Source organism: Sinocyclocheilus grahami, unplaced genomic scaffold (assembly GCF_001515645.1).
Source record: "Sinocyclocheilus grahami isolate Dianchi unplaced genomic scaffold, SAMN03320097.WGS_v1.1 scaffold400.1, whole genome shotgun sequence".
NCBI lineage: Eukaryota > Metazoa > Chordata > Actinopteri > Cypriniformes > Cyprinidae > Sinocyclocheilus > Sinocyclocheilus grahami.
This window is the reverse complement of record NW_015505579.1, coordinates 157,545-179,997: the sequence shown is the minus strand read 5'-3', so window position 1 is coordinate 179,997 and position 22,453 is coordinate 157,545. Positions and strand designations below refer to the sequence as shown.

The 22,453-nt window shown below is 35.7% G+C and overlaps 1 protein-coding gene and 1 long non-coding RNA gene across 2 annotated transcripts in view; one reads left to right on the top strand and one right to left on the bottom strand.

The window, feature by feature from the left end:
* Window positions 1–22,453, bottom strand: part of rev3l (REV3 like, DNA directed polymerase zeta catalytic subunit) — a 107,136-nt gene that overhangs the window by 40,435 nt on the left and 44,248 nt on the right. The window contains exons 3-13 of the mRNA XM_016231829.1: window positions 18,157–18,231; window positions 15,957–16,117; window positions 13,338–13,458; window positions 13,148–13,242; window positions 12,167–12,271; window positions 11,997–12,081; window positions 5,708–5,826; window positions 5,176–5,304; window positions 4,431–4,662; window positions 4,026–4,168; window positions 106–3,925 (exon numbers count right to left, since the gene is read on the bottom strand). Coding sequence (XP_016087315.1) covers window positions 106–3,925; window positions 4,026–4,168; window positions 4,431–4,662; window positions 5,176–5,304; window positions 5,708–5,826; window positions 11,997–12,081; window positions 12,167–12,271; window positions 13,148–13,242; window positions 13,338–13,458; window positions 15,957–16,117; window positions 18,157–18,231 — 5,085 coding nt within the window. The remainder of the gene's footprint in view (window positions 1–105; window positions 3,926–4,025; window positions 4,169–4,430; window positions 4,663–5,175; window positions 5,305–5,707; window positions 5,827–11,996; window positions 12,082–12,166; window positions 12,272–13,147; window positions 13,243–13,337; window positions 13,459–15,956; window positions 16,118–18,156; window positions 18,232–22,453) is intronic.
* Window positions 731–10,820, top strand: LOC107550544 (uncharacterized). The gene is made up of 3 exons (XR_001604675.1): window positions 731–743; window positions 3,809–3,814; window positions 10,749–10,820. It is a non-coding gene; the product is annotated as an uncharacterized lncRNA (long non-coding RNA).

Sequence of the window (22,453 nt, the reverse complement as noted above, 5' to 3'; positions counted from 1 at the left end):
CAACAAAAGTGAAAAGGTTATGGATCACTTCTTTTGATTTCATAGTCCAACTTAAAAGAACATAAAAACACAAAACCCATGCGGGGCTTTCATCATAAATGTTACCTTGGCTTCAAGGGTGCATCTGATGGGTCACTGCAGAATGGTTCCTGGTAGGTGGCTTCTGAGAGGTCCAGTTCCATCAGAGTAGCTATGATTTCTTCCCGAGTAGGTGGAGACATGAGAGGTTTGAGAATGTGAGTTCCTCCACTCTTTGAACTCTGACCTCCATTTTTCAGCTGGGACAGCGAGTTGATGGACTGTGGGGAACTGCTTGGTGTTGCTGAACTGCCATCTAGGGGATCACTATTTGGGGAAACACCATTATATGCAAAAGAAGCAGAAGTAATGGGGGAAAAGGGCTCTGGGTCAAGCAACACATCTCTCTTTTCACAGTGAAAGTCCTGAAAGTGGCTGAGGCCATGGATTTTACCTAAAGAGCCCCCCCAATCTTTGCTAAAGATCTTTTCTGAATCAAGAGATACCTTATTGGGATAAACTCTGCCACTTTCACAAAATGACTTATCAAAGAGTTCTGGACTAAGAGTCCCAGACTTATGCCAGTCCTGTTCATGCTTGCTGTTCTCATCAACATCAAACACTTTTTGTGTCCTGTCCCCTAACCCAACAAGGGCATTTATTGCCTCCTGACTGACATCACTGAGGAACTTCTGAGGCAAGTTTCTATCAGTTAACACAAACTGGTTACCAGAATAAAGACTGGAGAACTCTGTTTGCCCAATGGCATTGATATCAAAGCTGTAATTGTCTGGGAGCTCTGGGGACAAGCTATCCTCAATAGAGCAACAGCTATCAAAGCCAGGATTAGAGAAAAACACAGGACTGTCATCTGATGAAAGATGGTCAATTCTCAAATCATCCTGTTTTATTTTATTACTTCTGATTTTGAACTGTAACTCTTTTGGCACTTTAGTTCTTGAACCCCTTGGTTTTCTTGATGTTGATGAATGAGCTGTTTTAGATTTGGCTGTTTTGGGAATATCAATATGTTGACTGGCAGAAGACATATCCTCAGTCACATGATTACTTTCAAGTGGTTCCTGTCCTGCCTTCAGTTGCCTCATCTGGAGAAGCTCCTTCAAGACAGCCAGCCCAGAAGGCAACTCAGAAACACACGTTTCCTCAATTTTAGGGTCTGAGGACAATGTGAGACCTGTGTGAAATCCAGCTTTGATTGCACTCTTAGCAGAGGGCAAAAGGGAGGATCTACCATCGACAGACTCCAATAAAGTTATGGTATCTTTCTTTTTTGTTTGCGGCCTTCTTGATTTTATGGTTGTTTTTCTGGTTGACTGCAAATGCTGTATGGTTCTGGGGTTCTCTTCATGGCCAGAGACCTCTGATTTGAATTTATATATATTCTTTGTGATAGTCCCATCTTGACTCATATTTTGTGAATTGGAACTGCTGTATGTGATGACAGAACATGGATGTCCTACAGTCTTGGTGGATGGGGAAAGAACAAGATTCAGAGATTTTTCAATACATGGATTGAGGACAATCTGTGAGTCTTTTTGTAAGTCATTTGAGGCAATGGCATTGAAGACAAAAACAACATCTTGATTAGGTTTTTTTCTAGTGCAGGTGACCTCTGTTTGAGAGCCTGAACAACTGACAGTAAGGTCCTCTTGACTACTTTTTAGAGAACTGGGACATTGGAAAGGAGTTAAGTCATCAGATGAGGAAGTAATAGGTGCAGTGTTAACTGAATGTGGAGCCTGTGAATTATCACGCTCCTCACCATGGACATGTTTTTTTCTTAGGATTTGCTTCTCATTCAGCATCCCGTCTTTCTGAGAGGTAGATGTGCCATCTTCAAGAACAATTCTTTCAATACTTTCACAATGTTTCTTATGCCTCCTTGAAGCCGCTCGAATACTTTTTCTCTGTGAATCCTTAGTTTTCACTGAATCTTTGTTCACTGACCTGACTGTTGTAGTGTTAGCTTGTCTTTTTGGGCTGGTAGCAGAAGTATTTTTAAGCCTGGGTTTTCCTCTTCTATCCCAAAGACCTCTTTGGCATGGTTTTGGAGCCAGTACTTGATAGGATGAACCTAGACATGGATCATTAAGGGGGTTTATGAGATTTGAATTAGATCCCAGTAAGGGCTCAGTAGGAGACCAACATCTAGGAGGGGTTAAATCAGTAGGACTGGAGGCTCTTTCTGACAAATAACCCAACTCCACCATCACATCAGAATACTCTGTACAGCAGTCATCTGTGAACTCATTATAACAAGGCCATGGAGGGGGTAATTTCGGTAAAGTTATAAATGCTTTTGCATGCTTTGTCCTCCTAGTCTGACCAGCTCGTGGACACTTAGATTTTGGAGAGGTGCTGGCCCTCTTTGACACTGGGTTGACCTTAGCCTTTCGTTTGTGACATTTCTTTACTTTTAGCTCAAGTAGCGGGTACTTCACTGCTGTAGACTCTGGCACTTTGGGCCAGAATTCTTTGAGAGGAGCAAGCTTTTTGTATTCAGCCAGCTTTTCTGGTGTTAAAACTGTGCGAGTTTCATCAGCGTTAATTTTAGAAATCTTCACTAACATGTTCTTCTGACCTTTGAATCTGTTAATGATTATATATTTAATGATGATTGGTGGCTCTTTTTTAGTCAGTTTCCTCTTTTTTTGGCTAAAGACATGATCTTTGCTTTTAAGGCCTTCATGTTGCACCAAATCTTGTTTGAAAGAACCAGAACTTGCCTGATCTCCATTTTCACTGTCGTAACTCATTTTCCTTTTTGCCCGCAATGTATATTTGCTACCTGGCAAACTGGACAGCTTGGTGCAAGAGAGTTTGGTGGGAATATCTGCAAGTTTATCCTCTACTGAGTTCTCAGTCAAACCTTCAACAGTTGGTGGTTCTGAAGTTTCCATGTTAACCACCTTAAACATTTCTTTCTGTTTAAGGGAGCCTAAAGTTTTGGAAAGAAGTGCTGTGGCTTCCTCTTTTGTAGGAGACGGGGTCCTCACAGGACTTAGCCTTTTTTGACCTAACGTTGTTTTCTTTTTGATCAACTTTAACCTTGACCTTTGCTGTTCAGGATGGTCTAAGTCAGAGCAACCATCCCCAGTCTTGCCTCCAGCCTGTTTTTTGATGGGTCTGGACAGGCAATTAGAAAGAATAACGCTGGGGAAAAATTTGTAGTGTGCCTCCTGTTGTGCCACAATGGTCCTCTCAGTTTTATTCTCTTGGTAATCCTCATATCTTATTTTCAGTTTGCTGACATCTTCCTCTTTTTTACCCTGTCCTGTCTCAACTTCTTGAGGGCCCAAAGCTTGGCTCTCTTTCATAGGTCTTCTGCAGTCATTTGGAACGAGTTCCATTTCAGTCTTGGTGGGGCAGTTCATCATCTCAGAGTAACATACAAAGAAGCTCTTGTGATTCTCTGGGATGGATAAATGGTTCTTTTCCACATTTTTAATACTGGTACATTTTTTTATCTTCTGGGCAAGCTTAGAGTTTCCAAAAATTGAATCATCAGGATCTGGCTGATTAAGGCCAGTGGCTTGGTTTTCATCAGTGTACAAAGAGTGCACACTTATTTTTTCAGCACTAAGTTTAGGTATATTTGCTGTGTTAAAAGGGATTGGGTGTTTAACTGGTGGAATATATGGCACCTCTTTGTTAACTCTTAATCCAGTTGAACATTCGTTTGCCTCTTCACTTTTTAAATGCTTATCTGCTAAATCCTCTTGATTGAGTTTCTGCTCAGCACATTTGTATTCAATAACAATTTTAGCAGAAGGTGGTGGCTCCATACGAACAGCTTCATTTGGAAAAACATTTCTGCTACCAAGGATCTTGTCTGTTGCTTTTAGAGATGAGCGTGTCCAGGATTCTTTGTCTGTTAGTGATGAATCTACAGAAAACATGACAACAAGTAGGAATACGCCACTGTACTGAAAGCATTTATACTTTTCATTGTAGTTCATTAAATTCTTAATTAAAATTCTGCTTACCACTATTCTCATCTGCAGCTCCATCCAACTGCGGAATGGAAAGATTAGTAAAGGGAGCACTGTTTCCCTTCCAATACACCTCTTCATCTGATGAGGCCTGCTGCTCTTCGCTGGAGCTTTCATTTACTTCTTTCATACATAATCTGTGCAGGAAGGCAACATAGATTATGATTAAATAACATGCCATCAAATTAAATAATTGACAGGCATAACATCACACAGGCACCATCTGCTGTGGACCAGCCAGTGTTTTCCTAAGAGGTCTAATTCTGAATGCCTGTTAAGAAAGGTTTAATATTGTATAATAACAGTATAATACTGTTAAAATAACTATATAATAATGTAAACAAGAATTAAAAGCATATAACAGACAATTCCAAAAATCGTAACGGGAAGTCTGGAGACCTTTGCCTAGCAGAGTGTCCTGGCATGTCACAGTCCCATCTTTGTGACATGATTCTACTGAGCTCTGACTCTTCTTTCTCCAGCTCAGGCCCAGCTTCCTCATCATCACTGTTATAGATGCAGCTAGCAATCCCAGACAGCTGCTGGGACACTGCTTTGGACCTGCCAGCTCTAAATCCATCATCAGCCAATGCTTCAAATACATCAACCATAGCCTGGTCTTGACTGCTCTCTGTTAAAACATTGTGGAAAATGTAAATGTAAACTTGAAAATATAATTAGAACATGTACAAGAAAAGAGGAATTATGCATATTAACATATATCCAAAACAAAATTGTGAATATGCACACAAAGTATTGCATTTTTTTATTCATCAGTACTTGTGTTTTCCATTATAAATATCCAAAACATGGGTTTACTTGAAAAGCATATAACAGACATTTACAGATATTAAGACTTTTAAGATTACATTTTGAAATTAACTTTTTCCTACTCCTATTTTTTTTTCTTTAACCATAAATCTAGTCAATGTGATAAGAAATACAAACTTAAAAACAAAATTTAATTTAGATTAAAAATATATGTTCTCAAGAAATGCTAATTTTACTATAAGTTTGGATCTCAAGAAAAATAATTGATATTTTTACTGATTAAGGAAAAAAATGCAGTGTGAAAACAATCTAGGGAAAAAGTAAGCGTTTTTGCTTGTGGAAACAGATATATTAGTTGTGATAGTCTCAGTACCAAGTAATACTGATTGGTTGGGTCTCTGAGAAAGAGGGAGGAAGGTCTGACTGTTTTCCAACAAACTCAAAATGGCCTCTTCATCAACAACTGCCACTTCAGCATCTTTCCCACCATGCTTTTTTGTGTCTATATGGTGAAAAGAAAAAAAAGGAAAGATTTTTAATAAGACATTACTGACATTACCAAGTTAAACAGGCAGACTGCATATAGCCTCTTTGTTTTTGCAGTTTTCTTTCCCTTGGTGTGATGTATGGAATTTAGCTGCTTGTCACCCATTTAGTGACACTGAAAATGTGGGATGACTAAGGTTCTGGAACTGGGAAAGGGGGTTCAATTTGAAAGGGGTCCTATCATGCTTTTTTTCCCCTTTAGTGCCTAATGTTGCCGTTTGTGCATTAAAAAGATATGCAACGTTACAAAGCACAATGTACACTCCAAAGGGAGTTATTTTCTAAACCAGTAAGCACTGTTTCTGAACTCCCTCAAACACCTGAACTGCTTAGTTTCTTTAGGTGACTGTGCACCTCACCTTTAAATGCATCTTGATGCACATCCACTTGGCTGGCAGGTATGCAAGGCAAGTCATCTGGGCTCAGCACAGTAGGATAGAGTGAGAGCTCAGGGAAAGAGTCAACTTCAGACCCAGTCCTACAAAACAAGATAAACATCAAGCCCTCTGCCTGCCCACTCTCAAGCAATTCAGTGCAGCAAACATTCATTCCACCTACTTCTATTAGCATCCTTATACCTTCAACAGACATCATGGTGTGTGTGGGTTTATGCATGTGTGGATTTGAGTTGTGTTACATCCTAAGATGTATATTTAAAAAAAAAAATTGTGATACACTTGATGTGTGAAAATATATATTTGTATTTTGCTCCTTCTTTGTTTGTTTTTTTTTTGTTTGTTTTTTTATTATGCAAAAATTATACAAAAATTTGTACAAGCATATACAACTCGCAACAAGTACAAAAACAAATAAACATAAGAATATGTCAAGTAAAACAATTCATGCCAGGGGTAAAGTTACAACAATTTAAATTAACAAAAAGCTTCATAGGTCTTTCTTGCTTTTTTGTTCTTATTTTTGTCTACCATATTGTTTAATCTCTTTTATAAAATGTTCAAAGTTTGGCATAGCTTTTGTCAATTTTTTCACATGAATGTGATATTTTCCAAGTAAAATAAAAAGTTGAATAAGAAAGCACATCGTACTTTTGGAATCAACATTGTCCTGTTGAAATGAAACAACCTAGAAATGAAATTAGAAACATCCAACCAAAACATTTTTGAATATATACAATAAAAAAAAAAAAGATGAGTCACAGATTCTTTGGCATTGCTACAAAATGCACATAAGTTTTCAATATTCAAATTGAAACGTTCAAGCAACTCCTTGACAGGGTAAATTTTGTGTAAAATTTTATAGGATACCTCTCTAATTTTATTATTAATAAAAAACTTAGTTATTGACCATACTTTTTTCCAGTTAACATTTTCATATTTAGTAGACCAAACATTGTTGTCTAAGGCAAATAGTTTGTTTTTAAAATATTTCTAATATATTTGTTACTACATTTATCTATTACTATATTAATATCCCCAATAAATATTGTATCACTACAAAAACTGGTTTGATGATCAACGTTTACAGGAAAGAATCCAGGATTTCGTAATAGTGATACAACTCTGCCAGGAATTGCATCAAAGATAATAGAGTATTCTTTTGGCCTCACAGGGATCCTAAATTTATTGAGAAATTCAGAATATGTTAAAAGCAGACCTTGTTCATTAAGCAACTGACTAACAGTAAGAATTCCATTGTCGTACCATGTCTGATTAAAGATTGACTTTTGTTTGTACAAGATATCTTTATTATTCTATATAAAATACTGATGCGGTGAAAAGTTATGTTTATAGATTAATTGCCAAGCCAGCAGTGCATGCTTATGAAAGTTTGCCAGTTTAACTGGGATTTTGTCAACCAAAAAATTGCATTTTAAAAGAAAATTAATGCCACCCAAAGAGTTAAATATGTAATTGGGGAAAACATTCCATACACTATCTTTATTTTTAATAAATTCAATTATCCATTTTATCTTAAACACATTATTAAGATCTGTAAAATGTAAAACTTCAAGGCCACCAAAGTCTCTATTATTATTTATAATATCTTTCCGTAAATGGTTTTCTTCCTCCAAATAAAATCATAAAGTATCTTATCTAATTCCCTGACAACATTGTTTGGAACATCTGCTGCCATAGATATATAAACAGACCTTGAAATCCCTTCTGCTTTTGAGAGTAGAACATGTCCATATAGGGACAGACCTCTCATAAGCCACATATTGAATCTGTTTTTAATTTTCTCAATAATAGGGTCAAAATTTAACAGACTTCTTTGATTCAAATCTTTACACACCTTTATCCCAAGGTATGTGACATTGTCTTCAATTGGTATCCCACAAATTTATTTCAGGAGACAATCTTCAAGAGAATAAAGTGGACTTATTCTTATTCATCTTCAATCCAGAGATTCCAGAAAATTCTTTATTACATTTAATAACTTTATCAATTTCGTCACTATTTTTGACAAAAATTGTGGTATCATCCACTACTTGGCTAAATTTAATCTCTTTACCAAACACTGAAATTCCTTGAAAACTTGCTTTTTTGATATGAGCAGCCATGACTTGAGTAACCAATGCTCCTTCTTTGTATTCTCTCTTTTCCCTCAGACTCTGACATCATGTTGGATGGAACTCAAAATTGGTCATTTATTTTTGTTACCATCAATGATGACCCAAGATTAGGGTGACCAGATTTCTCATGGTGGAATATGGGAAGGGTGGGCATATATATAGTTATTTTGTTATATAAACAATAACAAAGAAGCAAATTAGAAACCATAAGACAAATACGATAGAGATACAAATTGAATAAACTTGTTTTTCAAATACAGTAGGTTTATTTAAAATGTATACATTTATTTAACATCTTTTGTTGTTTGATTAACATTAATGACACAGACAGGTATTTAATTAGGCTGCTGTCCCTTTAATACCGAACGCATGGATTTAATATACTTTGTTTACGTTCATTGAAATTTTGAAAATTCTGGTGCAATAACTGCAAGTTCATTGATAACTTATGGTAATTGGATGGTAATTTTGTTCTACGACGAGCTTGTCTACCTTTGATTAGGCTGTTGTCGTGTGACAGAACACTACTACTTAGGGCTGTAGTACTAGAGTCAGGTCTCGGACATTTTTCTATCGTCTCGGACTTGGTCATTGGACTCGCCAAATGTTCTCGTTGGTCTCGACCGAGTACAGCAATATGCTTTTTTTCTCCTTCAAAACAAAACCACATTTGCATGTCGCGCCTGAAAACGCGTGGAAAACGCTAGGCGCGCCGCTTTCTCCTTCTTTCCAAAGCACTCTGTAGCCTGCGCTCTATGCGTGCGCAGGATAAATGGATTTGCAGCACTAAAAATCCCTCGAGGTAGCTCTGCTACTAAATTTATTTTAAAAAATGGCTATCCTTGTACAGCTATGATCAGCTGTTTCTCCGTCTTGGCTTAGCTTTCAATTTTGTTTTATTTGTTGGCCCTAATATGCACAGTTAATTATTCATTTATTTATCATAAGTAATCATCATTGCAAAAAAAAAAAAACTCCACTGTTATCACACATAGCAGAATTTCCTCATATCGTGCAGGACTATTAGAAAGGCAAAATCAATGCAATTCAGTGGATATGTCTGCTATAATAGGATAGGCGTGTTAAGGCCAGTTGGAGCTTAACTCTGCAGGGCATTGGCCCTCCAGGATCTAGTTAGGAGACCCCTGTCCTACAGAGTTGTTACTTTGCACATGCTTTTTTATCATTACAAATAATAATGTAAAATGATTTTCTTAGAATAGGAGATATGCTGTCTCTCACATCACATACATTATCAATAGTTAAGTATTTTTTCCTCTCATTTGGACTCGGTCTTGACTTGGACTCGAAACTTTTGGACTTGGACTTGACTTGGACTCGAACCTCTTTGGACTTGGTCTTGACTCGGTCTCGACTAGTCCTGGTCTTGGGACTTGTCTTGGACTCGACAAAGCTGGACTTGACTACAGCTCTACTACTACTACTCGATCTGATCTCCTAGTCGCAAAGAAATGTTGAAATATGGGACAAAACATGATTTTTTTTCTTAGTAAGTCGGGACACTAAAAATAGAGCTAAAATACGGGAATGTCCCGGGAAAAACTGGACGTCTGGTCACCCTACCCAAGATAAAAGCTGAGCTGATTCATTCAACTTGAGTGTGAAGAACTGTAGAGCACATTAGAATACACAATTAATGCTTATTATATAATCTGTAGAAATGGAACCCATGTCTTTCAGAGTCAGCTTTTTGATCGAACCACAACTTAGGAAATATACAGTACTTAATGTTATACTATTGTTGTTATTGTATTGCTTACTCAAAATATACAGTATCATTGAAACTTAAACTTTACAAACAGTTTGGGAAACTTCAATTCAGTGAATTGACTTGCCTTAAAAAGGTACCTTTACCGATTCTATCCAGCTTATTTTGCAAGAAAAATTAAGCTATTTTCGTTGAATGTGCAATATTTCTGATTCATTAGTCGCTGTAAGTAAATAACTAGAAGAATAAAGCATAGTGATTGATAAAAGTATATGCACTTAGTGGGCCTCATTTACGAAATGAACGTACGACAGAAAATTGAGCGTACGGTCGTTTCAACGTTAGATTGATAAATGAGGCCCAGTGTGTTTATGATTATAATACATTAAAATAATGATAAATACCAGTTTGCACTATCAAGTAGCATAACATACAGAGCCAGATGGCACCAGAAACCTTGTACATTCAAGTTACAAATGGCTGTACCTGCTTTTTTCATTAAAAATAATGTGGATAAAACTAGGGTTGGGTACTGAAACCCTATTGAATACCTATGTAACTGGTATGTACTAGAACCGAATCAGAACGCAGATTTCGGTGCCTCATTTCGGTGCCACTTTAATGCCTGAGCGATCTATTTAAATATTTGTCCTGGTTCTCTGAAATGAACGTAAGAAGCATGGGCGTCGCTAGGCCATTTTTAGCGGGGCTATAGCGATTAGCTCCATAAACTGTACACAAATTTGTGATCGCCTCAGAGTCAATCCCTTTTAAATTTCATATGAAAACGGCGGCAGACTTCATCTCCTCCCCGTCTTTCAGCACGCTCTTCAATCTGCGGTGGCGTAGCGCGAGCGGACTCAAACAGAAACAGAGGCCACAAGGTGTGTGTTTATCGATAGATTGTTATCATATCTGTATCTGTGCAGTTCATTGTCATAAATACAGTTTACAAAAGGTCACGAACTGATTTAAGACAGTGACAGACAGCACTCAGTCAATTCTCAAATTTTAACTAAATGTCAGAGTGATTGACAGAGATACAGTAGACACATTATGTGCGGTTTTGTATTAAATATTGTTTTGTATTAAATGATGACCCAGATTGTGAAATACATTTATTAGCCTTAGAGTAAAGGCCGTACACGGTGCGATTTTTGCTGTCGTACGAGCTCGCAGGCGATTCTTTTCTCTCGGGAGAAAATCGCAGATGCTCGCATGGTCGCATGTACTGTGTGAGAAGAATTACGGACCGATCCGAGAACGTTACGAGCACCTCCCGTCCTCCCGATAATTTTCAAACACGTCAAAAAAAATCGGATGCTGTCGGTTTAAATTCGTGGCATATGTGCGGTTGTACGAGACGATTTGGCGATCCATTTGAAGTTGACCAATCAGAAGATGACAAAAACCATATAGTCTATAATAATTTTTGTTTAATTATACAGTTCTATTTTTTATTTGTTATTCTGAATGTGCCAAATTTGCCGTTCAGCTTTATGAATGAATATGCCTGTTGTATTTCCGGCAAAACGAGCAGAAATTCAGAAATGGCCTACTCCCTCGAGTTCTTTATGAAGAACAGAAAGTCCATGCTTTTCAGCCATTCTCTTTGCCATGTCCTTTGTCTTCGTTTTTTTTTTTACGTCACAAGCCGCCTGCTACAAAGAAAAGTATTTCGTCCTCAGAATCCATATTTTTATGAATGTCGCGAAACGTAATGCTTACATCAGAGTTTGTAAAATCATAGTAAATTTGTGTCGTGTGTGACTGCCTCCGTATGATTTTCGGATAAACTCAAATCGTGACATGTGCCAGAGCTCACGATGTTCCGACCTTCAGAATCGCACATTGTACGCCCGCCTTAAGGGAAGCACAACTCTGGAAATGAGAGCATCCGAGGAGCATGTGAATGCTATGTATATCTATTTTAAATATTTTTAATGTTCTTTAATGCTATGCATCGTTTTTTTGTGGCTCTTTTTTTTTTTTTTTAAGTATCGGTTGAGGCACTGTTTAGGCACCGGTACCGTTTTAAAAGTATCGATTTGGCACCGGTATCATAAAAAACCCAATCGATACCCAACCCTAGATAAAACCATTATGAAAGCACCAGCACAGCTTGCTGGAGCTGGTCTCGAGACAAGCGGTGTTAGATGACTTCTCTGTGTTAATTAGTCTTCTGGTTAATGACAACAAAGGCACAGAGGTGGTTTCTACACAGCTGTCAGGATCCTGGGTAGTGATTAAAACATTACATTGAAAATTGTCTAAATTTCTATTGTACAATTTGTTTGAAAGAAATTCACTTATTCATTTATTTTGCTTCCAACCTGGAGAAAAAAAAAAATAAATTTATTAGTGACGTATGGGAAGCTTTACTCACACATCAAATTCATTTTCCTTGAGAATTTCCTTGAATCTCTTCATGAAGTTTTTTTCACTCTCTGCAAACTCTACAAAGCCTCGATCTGAAACAGTAGCCATTGCACAACATGGTGAATAACATTAATAGTGGTGCTGCAAAAAAAGTTTCCATACCAGAGCTTTTCTCACCTTGTGATTCATGCATGTCAATACGAGAGCTTTGACATCTCTCCTGCCGTCGCTGTTTCTCATCATCCCAGATGGCCTGGAGACCAGGGTTTCTGCCAATCTGATCTGGATACAACATGCAAAAAAAAGCATACTCATTAAATGTACTACACAAATAGCACAACGCCAGAGAGACTTAACGTGCATAGCTGATTCCAACAAAGTCTGATTTTATCTTTTCTAACAAGCAGAAATACATGACAGCACAACAAATACTGGGTTAAAGTGCTAATTACTAGGAAAGTATTTACAACTAATTTCATTAACGTTTAAACTAAAATTTTGTAACCGAGTAGTCGACTAGTCTAACAAACACCCAGAAGACAAAAAAAAATAAAAAAAAAGATAAAACATTCTGTATAAGCAATCTATTTGAGATAGCCTATACAATCTATGAATCAAACAGTCAAATCCCATACTGAATACTGCTGAAAAATAGGTCATATACATGCAAGTGCTTGCCTTGCGGTAACCCATAAATTAAGCATAAATTAATAAAGTGCTTACAAACCATTAACAAACTATTCGTTTATAGTTCATTCATAGTTTATGAACTGTAGTTAATACAATACATATTTTAAATCCATTGATTTATGCAGTCAAGGTTGTTATTACCCAGTGTAGACAGGGATTTGCACAAGCACACACACACAGTCTGGTGCACTATCCTTGTAGGGACCATAGGAATAATGGTTTTTATACTGTACAAACTGTATTTTCTATCACCCTACACCTAAACCTATCCCTCACAGAAAACTTTCTGCATTTTTAGATTTTCAAAAAAACTCGTTCTGCATGATTTATAAGCTTTTGTACCCATGGGGACCTCAATTTAGGTCCCCACGGTGACACAAGTCCCCATGAGTTGGTGTGTATTCAGGTTTAAGCCCCCACCAGTGTAGAAAAACCTGTACACACACAAACAAATCAACCATTCCTTACTCTCAATCTCTAGACGGTTGAGAACATCAGCAGCCACAGCATCAACCTCCAGCTCACACACACTCATCCGTTCCACGTCCTCTAAAATCATTGAACTGCAAAAACACATACCACACATGAAATAAAGGTCAAAATGCCATACAATGTTGGTATGTATGTACTGATGTATAGCAAAAACACATACACACACCTTGGTATGTTGTCATCTTCCCAGCGCATTGCATCTCTCAGCCCACCATCACTGAGTTTAGACGTGCAGGGATTCTTCCATGGGTTGGTGCTACCCCCTAAATTTGACATATGCTCTCCTACTAAAGAATCAGAAACAAGTAGTAATAAAGGTGCAAGGTGTTGGCAAAAAGTACATGTAATCAGTTGAGAACTGTTATTATAAGTAGTATATGAGTGACAACTTAATGAGGAAGTGAGTTGTCTTATCGCTGACTTTTGTGTTTGATTAAAAAAATTAATAAAAAAATAATAAATAATTTGGGAGCCCCTTTTCAGCACTGTGCTTGTTGTCATTCAGTTTGTATTTCCACTGCGTGAAGGTAAGGTCGTACAAATTTTTCATTGAACCACTCGTTTTAAAATGTTCCCAGTCTACTGATATTTGTTATGACATCTGCTTCAAACATTAAAATGCACATGATATCTATACATGCATATCTATACAATATGTATATCCACCAGCGAATTACTCTTCAACAGTGATGCTATAGAGCTAATGCAAAAACTGAAGTTCGAAGACAGAATTTTAAAGATTGCTGCGCACTTGGTTCTCCGAGGCATAAAGTATACTGTTGTACAATATAGCAATGAACAGGGTGTTGCACACAATTTTAAACATTTACATAAGTTCTGCCATCACAATGCATTAATTCCCCCACACACATCTTAACTATATCACATGGGTGAAACTACACCCTGATATTAATAATAAAAAATATATATTTTTAATGAACTCAATTACACATGCAACAATTATATTTGCAGAAAGCAGACTTTGTGCTCAAAATGAGCCTAAAGGTTTAAATAATTAGCCTAATTAGGGAGAGTAAAGATACATTTCCAAAAGCACAAAAGTAAGTGGTTATTATTATTATAATAATTATACAGTAAAATTAAAATAGTAATTACAATTAGAAACTGTTACAGTTTTATATGTTCTCATATCTATTTTTGTAATATGGCTTCGTATAATACTGTTTTGATCTGTTTTCGTTTTGCAATGGTCACTATTTACTTTTTTTCCCATAGTGTGATTTTTGGTGAATTGTATTAAAACCGCCAATAATAATAATAATAATAATAATAATAATAATAATAAAATGAAACCCACAGCAAATTAATGCAAAAACATACAAAAAATATCGTCCCCATTTTTATTCATAGATAACAGGTGAGATTTCAATTATATTTTGATCACTGAACTAGGAAATGTCTCCCGTTTCAGTTTCAGAAATGTAGTCACCTTATTGTTTTTTCTTTGTTTTTGCTATTCATTTGTAATAATTTAAAACAATCCAATTAATCATATAATTAACTTAACCAGTTATTATTTAACCACATTAAACCATCTTCCTTGCTTACAGGTTTGAAATGATGAGATAAATTTCCATTGGTTTTGCTTTGGTGTAACACTTGCTGAATTTTTGCGGTCTCTGCCACAGAGCTGATAAAACACATTCTTATGGAAATAACACTAAAGATTATTGTTATGGAAATAATACTGAAGAATAGTATTTGTAACTAGTAGAGATTTTGGATTATCGTCTCTATTGCATTTACGCTCCTGTGATGTTGTAGTGCTGTGCAATCACAAAAGTTTATAATTTGCATTCGTTTTTAAGCCTTGTGGTTTAAAATAAAGTGATTTTCAACTGATTTTAAACCATCCATTTTGCAAAGCAAAAATAACTATATTGTGATATTTATGTGACCCGTTTTGACCCATTTTGTTGAATTTGAGGTTTTACACAAAAAATTTGTTCATTAAGCCCTCGTCTAGCGATCCCAATGCTCCACATAGTAATTAAACATCCAAAATTATGTTAAAAGAGTTAAGTGTGATAAGCCACGAAAAGGATCTTACTCACGCTGACTGACACGTCCAAACGCCTCAAACTGTGCGTGATCCCGATACACACACACACACATTACAGTGTTTCAAAATCTTGGCGAGTATTCATGCAAACATAATCTGTCTTAAATGATCGTTTGGTTAAATGTTGGGGAAAAACATCTGATGTGCAACATTATATTAGATCTGTGCATTAATATATAGGCCGTCTGTCTCAACATTGTTAATCAAACAATAAAAGTAAAGAAGAAATCACTAATTGAACTACTTTATTTGTAAAGAATACACTAAAGACTACTGCAGTGATTTTTACTAGAGGTCGAGTCTAGGAGAACTCGCAGCTATCAGGGATCAAACACACCTCGTTCAGATCAAGCAGCGGCCTAAAACAGTTTATTTAGATCACCAAACGGGCAAAGGTTCACTTCAAGAATGATCAAAAAGCGGCATAAATGAGTTTGAAGTTCGGTGTAAAAAAAAAACCCAGAGCAAAACAGAAAGAAAAAGTGCGATCTATATTATAGCTCTCTATGAAGCATACTTTATTAGAGGTACAGAAAGACAAACGTTTCACTGAAAATGCACAATACATAATCGTCCAGTGTCTTCACTCATTGTGACTCACTTCGCCAGCACGGGTCATATATCATTACTATGAAAAATTACTTGTATTGTGATATTGTGTCAAGGCTACTTCTTGTTTATGTGTGTGCCTGTGTGTGTTACCTGTTGCATGGCTTTTTCGAAACTTAACAGCAGCAAGACTGATCATGTTCATGCCGTAGAGGTTGTAATCGATAAAGAGCTGCAGCAGGAAGGGAATATGAGCTTCATGGGGCTGAAAACTCTTATTCATTACAGCTCCACCCTGCAGGAGTTCACTCACCCTACAAAGAGAAAACACACATACAATCATATTTAAAATGTGAAATAATATTAATATTACATGAAAACAATCCCATGTAATCAAGCTTTTCTCAATTAACTAAACATTGCTTCAAGACATTAGTAATGGGAGGAAAAACAAAAGATTCTCCAATGCACTGCAATGATTCTTTCATGATCCTGAATACATTCTTGAGTTTCAGCTGTGCACTGTCAACTAATGCCACAGCAAAGGCTGACTAATTCTGCACTATCAAAAAAAAAAAAAAAAAGATTTTTCTCAATGTTGCAACAACTCAAATGCTCTCATATTTTTTGTGTTTGCACTTGCATCTTAAAATGCTTGTATGATGCAAAATGTATGTAAACAGTCAGTAATATATACAGAGGGGATCATCTGATATGTTAAAACAGATCTATGCAGTCAACGCAGTGAATGCAGCCTCTTATACATATCGTTGCCTATGATGTCATTAACAATTATAATCAACACCATAATTTATAGTATTATTATTTATAATAATGATTAATTTACTTGTTAATAATTAAAGCACTTTGATACTGAAGGCAGGTTAACTAATGGCAGGTTTATTACTTGTAATGTTACTTGCATGTGAAGCTATATTTAGTTGAAATTACAATGTATTTTTCATTATTAATTATTTTTTAAAAAGACAGTTTATCATCAATTTTATAATTATTAAATTTCTTTTGTATTGAAATACAATTTCAAATTAAATTTTGGCAGTGACAACTCCAGAAGGTATTTAAAAAATGGATAGACAAGATGAAGTGATGCACTGAAAATTGTTTTTGTAACCAAATCGTTATCCTTTGAATCATGAATGAATTGAATCGCATGGCCAATAGTCTTCAGATTGTATCAGTTATTTCAATGCTTACAGTCTATATTTATTTATTAGGTAATATAAAACTGTAGGCATGTATACATGTATACTGTATGAGTGCAGATATATGTGTGCATGATTGTGTTTGAGTGTGTGGTGGGAGGGTGTGTACGCGCGTTTGTATTTGTGCGCACATGTGTATGAATAGCCCCCCCCCCCCCCACACACACACACACACACACACACACACACACACACCCCTGGCCCATAGACACACACTCTTACGTTTTGTTTGTTACACTTTATATTTCTGTGTGACGTCATGACATAGCTTGTTGTTATTGAATGTCCTTATGTGTATTCATACCATTTTCACGTAGTAAATATTTTAAAGACGTGTTTTTTAAGACCACCCATTAAGTTCTATTGATTTACTTTTTATACGTTTGATTCATGGTGTCCACTACAGTGGACAGATATGTAACTCCCTCAAAATATAATATATATTCACAAAAAAAAATTTGGGCATGATTTTTCATTTGTTTAAAAGGAAAAACAAACATGTAAAAAAAATATTACTTTGTGATTTAATCATTCATGCATCAGAGGGTTAAGAACAGAAAACACGAAGCGCTGTAAGAAACTTTGCTTAGCACACAATTATCTGTGTCTCTCTGGAACGTTGTTATCAGACTGAGGAGCCAACTTTCATGTGGATATTATTGTTTTTCTCAACATTAACGATGTGAGACAATATAAACAAACATAGGTCAACTCGAGTGAATATGTTCTGTACTGTAATTGGCACTGTCTGCTTTATTTTTTTCCGTTTGCTCTGCTTGAGCTTGAATGTTCTTTATCTACATATATATATATATATATATATAATTTTTTTTTCGTTTACATACGTTTTTAAACTAAAAGAAAACTTTGAGATATAACGTAAAGTTGTAGAACATTGTGTATAATATCTAATCATAAGCTTCAGAAATGGTGACAAAAACTTGATAAAAAAAATAACCGTCTTTTTCATTAAACGTCATTTAAATAAACAAATATTTGAATATTCATTTTTTATGAGCCCAAATATTCAAATACACTATTTTTGAAAAATGCCAATTCTTAGTATGTATGCACATAGCTACACACACACACACACAAAAATAAACAACAAGCAGATTGCTAGGACTCACCTTTTGACCATTTGTGGGTTGTACAGGTAAATCTTCATAAAGGTTTTTTCCTTCATATGGTATCCATAAAAAGGCCTAAGAAGAGATAAGATGGTCAGATCTGTGTCCAAATGTTTTAACAGGAGAGAGAGAGAGAGAGAGAGAGAGAGAGAGAGAGAGACAGAGAGAGAGAGCGAACACTAGTCTCAAATATAACTATTGTTATCAAATTTGTCTCTTTGCACTAGGGGTCGCACAGACTAGCTGATTAATTTTGGCATCAATCAACATTGCTTAACTAGCTAGGGATAATATGACTTCATGTGCATGTGTTCTATACTACTATATGTGCTATGGTGAGAGGAGAAAAATTCCTGTCCATGATCTGTGCCCCAGTGTTGTTGCATAACATTAATTTTGTATAATAGCCAAATAGTTGGATTTACACAATTGAAAAAAAATCTAATCAAATTGACAAATCACATTAAAGTCAGCATGAAATGGAAGTTGAAATGGTCTCTTCTTCACTAATGTGATATATCCAAATTGTATTTGATTTTGTCCATCAGAAACAGACTGGATTGTTGTCGTTTGCTATTGCTGCAATGAGGGCCAGGATGCTGGAGGTTACTGTCCCAACCTCACACCAAGACACATATCATCAGAGAAGAGACGTCATTGTTGGAGGGTGGCAAAGTTATTTTGAAATAAGAAATGCCAGTTTTGATTTCATGATGATTTTAAAAGCATGTTTGAATGTAGAATTCTTGTAATTGCATTCTTACCAGTAAAAATTCAATTATAGAACTCGAATTACAATATATACTAGGAAGATACAATTCAATTAGAGAACTCAACCAATGAGAACTACTAGTACGAATTTAACTACAGAGCTCTCTAATTGGAATTCTTAATAGGAAGTATGTAACTGCAGAGTTCTATAATTCAATTGTAGAACTCTGCAATTACATAGTATGAATGCATTTGCTCTGTAATTGGAATTCTTACTAGTACAAACACAATCATTGAGCTCTGTAACTCATACTAGTCTCTTTTTATTAAATTCTTACCAGAGTGCTTAAATAAATAAGGGTACACTTGAAACACAGTATATCACCAAGTCGATTAAACATCAGGGATATCATTCTGTCCAGTTACGAAGCATTAGTGATTGTTAATCAGTTTCACCTGCTTTGGTACAAATTAATGTAACAGGTGCACTAGACTGGCAACAAGAAGACAACCGCTCCAAAAGGGAATGGTTTCGCAGGTGGTGGCCATAGCCAATTGCCCTCTACTTTAGATTTCAGATAATAAATTAGTTTGTGCTTTGAAAACCTGTATAAAGCAAAGAAAATATAAATATAAATTAAGTGAAAAATAATGTTGTTGTTTTTTTTTTTTAACGAAGCATTAACACATGTTAGACTGCACCCCCATAAACACAATCAAGCCTAGAAAAAAAAACAGTGAACCTTTAAAAACGTTGTACATTCTGTAATTCACATTATCTTATTTGCTATAAAGAATGACGAGTATCTATCATCCAGCAGTTTTAATTTTGACTGCCAACTCTTTAAAATACATCAAAACAGCACGGAAACCGTATTCAGTTGAAGAAATGATTAAAGTTTTTAGTACAATCTTCCCCATTTAAATCATAAAGTTTGAAAAAATAGATTTAAAATCATGTGTAAGGCCACTGAGACAGCATGCTGTTGTTGCACATAAAATATTAATGTTTAGAACAGTGCAAATACAAACACCATTAGAAACTCATAGTTCAGCATCACACACCATGATATGGGTTCAAATAAGAGCCCATTTCTCTCCAAAACGGTGCCAGTTTTAGCATTTTGTAAGAAATAAATAAAAATAGCTAAACTTGATCATTTGTTATAATTTTAACAAATGCACATTGTTCTAGAAGGATGGCATATTCATGCCATACCTTTTACACATTTACTCGAATTGTTATGCTGATAATACAATATGTAAGGAAAAATGCATTAAATAGCGAAGTATTTCTGGGGAAACTTTTTCAAAGGAAAACACACACAAGCATGTCTCTTTGCTGAGTCGCGGCGGTCTCGGTGAATCAGCAGCATCCACAACTGAACGGAACAAAAAGTATTGAACTTGAAAATTTACTTGCTAAATTAAGGCGGATTGTATAAAAAAAATTTTTTTTTTTAAACTTTATTTACGAGCTGCAGTTTTATTGCATCACGCCCTGGCACAGATGCAGTATATTAACACCACGGGTCATCAATAAGGTGCAGATTTGGTCCTCAATTTGTGTTTCCAACACACTTTTTCACAGCACGCATCACGCGCTCAAACTCCCCAGTGTTGTTGCATAACATTAATTTTGTATAATAGCCAAATAGTTGGATTTACACAATTGAAAAAAAATCTAATCAAATTGACAAATCACATTAAAGTCAGCATGAAATGGAAGTTGAAATGGTCTCTTCTTCACTAATGTGATATATCCAAATTGTATTTGATTTTGTCCATCAGAAACAGACTGGATTGTTGTCGTTTGCTATTGCTGCAATGAGGGCCAGGATGCTGGAGGTTACTGTCCCAACCTCACACCAAGACACATATCATCAGAGAAGAGACGTCATTGTTGGAGGGTGGCAAAGTTATTTTGAAATAAGAAATGCCAGTTTTGATTTCATGATGATTTTAAAAGCATGTTTGAATGTAGAATTCTTGTAATTGCATTCTTACCAGTAAAAATTCAATTATAGAACTCGAATTACAATATATACTAGGAAGATACAATTCAATTAGAGAACTCAACCAATGAGAACTACTAGTACGAATTTAACTACAGAGCTCTCTAATTGGAATTCTTAATAGGAAGTATGTAACTGCAGAGTTCTATAATTCAATTGTAGAACTCTGCAATTACATAGTATGAATGCATTTGCTCTGTAATTGGAATTCTTACTAGTACAAACACAATCATTGAGCTCTGTAACTCATACTAGTCTCTTTTTATTAAATTCTTACCAGAGTGCTTAAATAAATAAGGGTACACTTGAAACACAGTATATCACCAAGTCGATTAAACATCAGGGATATCATTCTGTCCAGTTACGAAGCATTAGTGATTGTTAATCAGTTTCACCTGCTTTGGTACAAATTAATGTAACAGGTGCACTAGACTGGCAACAAGAAGACAACCGCTCCAAAAGGGAATGGTTTCGCAGGTGGTGGCCATAGCCAATTGCCCTCTACTTTAGATTTCAGATAATAAATTAGTTTGTGCTTTGAAAACCTGTATAAAGCAAAGAAAATATAAATATAAATTAAGTGAAAAATAATGTTGTTGTTTTTTTTTTTTAACGAAGCATTAACACATGTTAGACTGCACCCCCATAAACACAATCAAGCCTAGAAAAAAAAACAGTGAACCTTTAAAAACGTTGTACATTCTGTAATTCACATTATCTTATTTGCTATAAAGAATGACGAGTATCTATCATCCAGCAGTTTTAATTTTGACTGCCAACTCTTTAAAATACATCAAAACAGCACGGAAACCGTATTCAGTTGAAGAAAAGATTAAAGTTATTAGTACAATCATCCCCATTTAAATCATAAAGTTTGAAAAAATAGATTTAAAATCATGTGTAAGGCCACTGAGACAGCATGCTGTTGTTGCACATAAAATATTAATGTTTAGAACAGTGCAAATACAAACACCATTAGAAACTCATAGTTCAGCATCACACACCATGATATGGGTTCAAATAAGAGCCCATTTCTCTCCAAAACGGTGCCAGTTTTAGCATTTTGTAAGAAATAAATAAAAATAGCTAAACTTGATCATTTGTTATAATTTTAACAAATGCACATTGTTCTAGAAGGATGGCATATTCATGCCATACCTTTTACACATTTACTCGAATTGTTATGCTGATAATACAATATGTAAGGAAAAATGCATTAAATAGCGAAGTATTTCTGGGGAAACTTTTTCAAAGGAAAACACACACAAGCATGTCTCTTTGCTGAGTCGCGGCGGTCTCGGTGAATCAGCAGCATCCACAACTGAACGGAACAAAAAGTATTGAACTTGAAAATTTACTTGCTAAATTAAGGCGGATTGTATAAAAAAAATTTTTTTTTTTAAACTTTATTTACGAGCTGCAGTTTTATTGCATCACGCCCTGGCACAGATGCAGTATATTAACACCACGGGTCATCAATAAGGTGCAGATTTGGTCCTCAATTTGTGTTTCCAACACACTTTTTCACAGCACGCATCACGCGCTCAAACTCATCAAAAGTCAACAAGTTC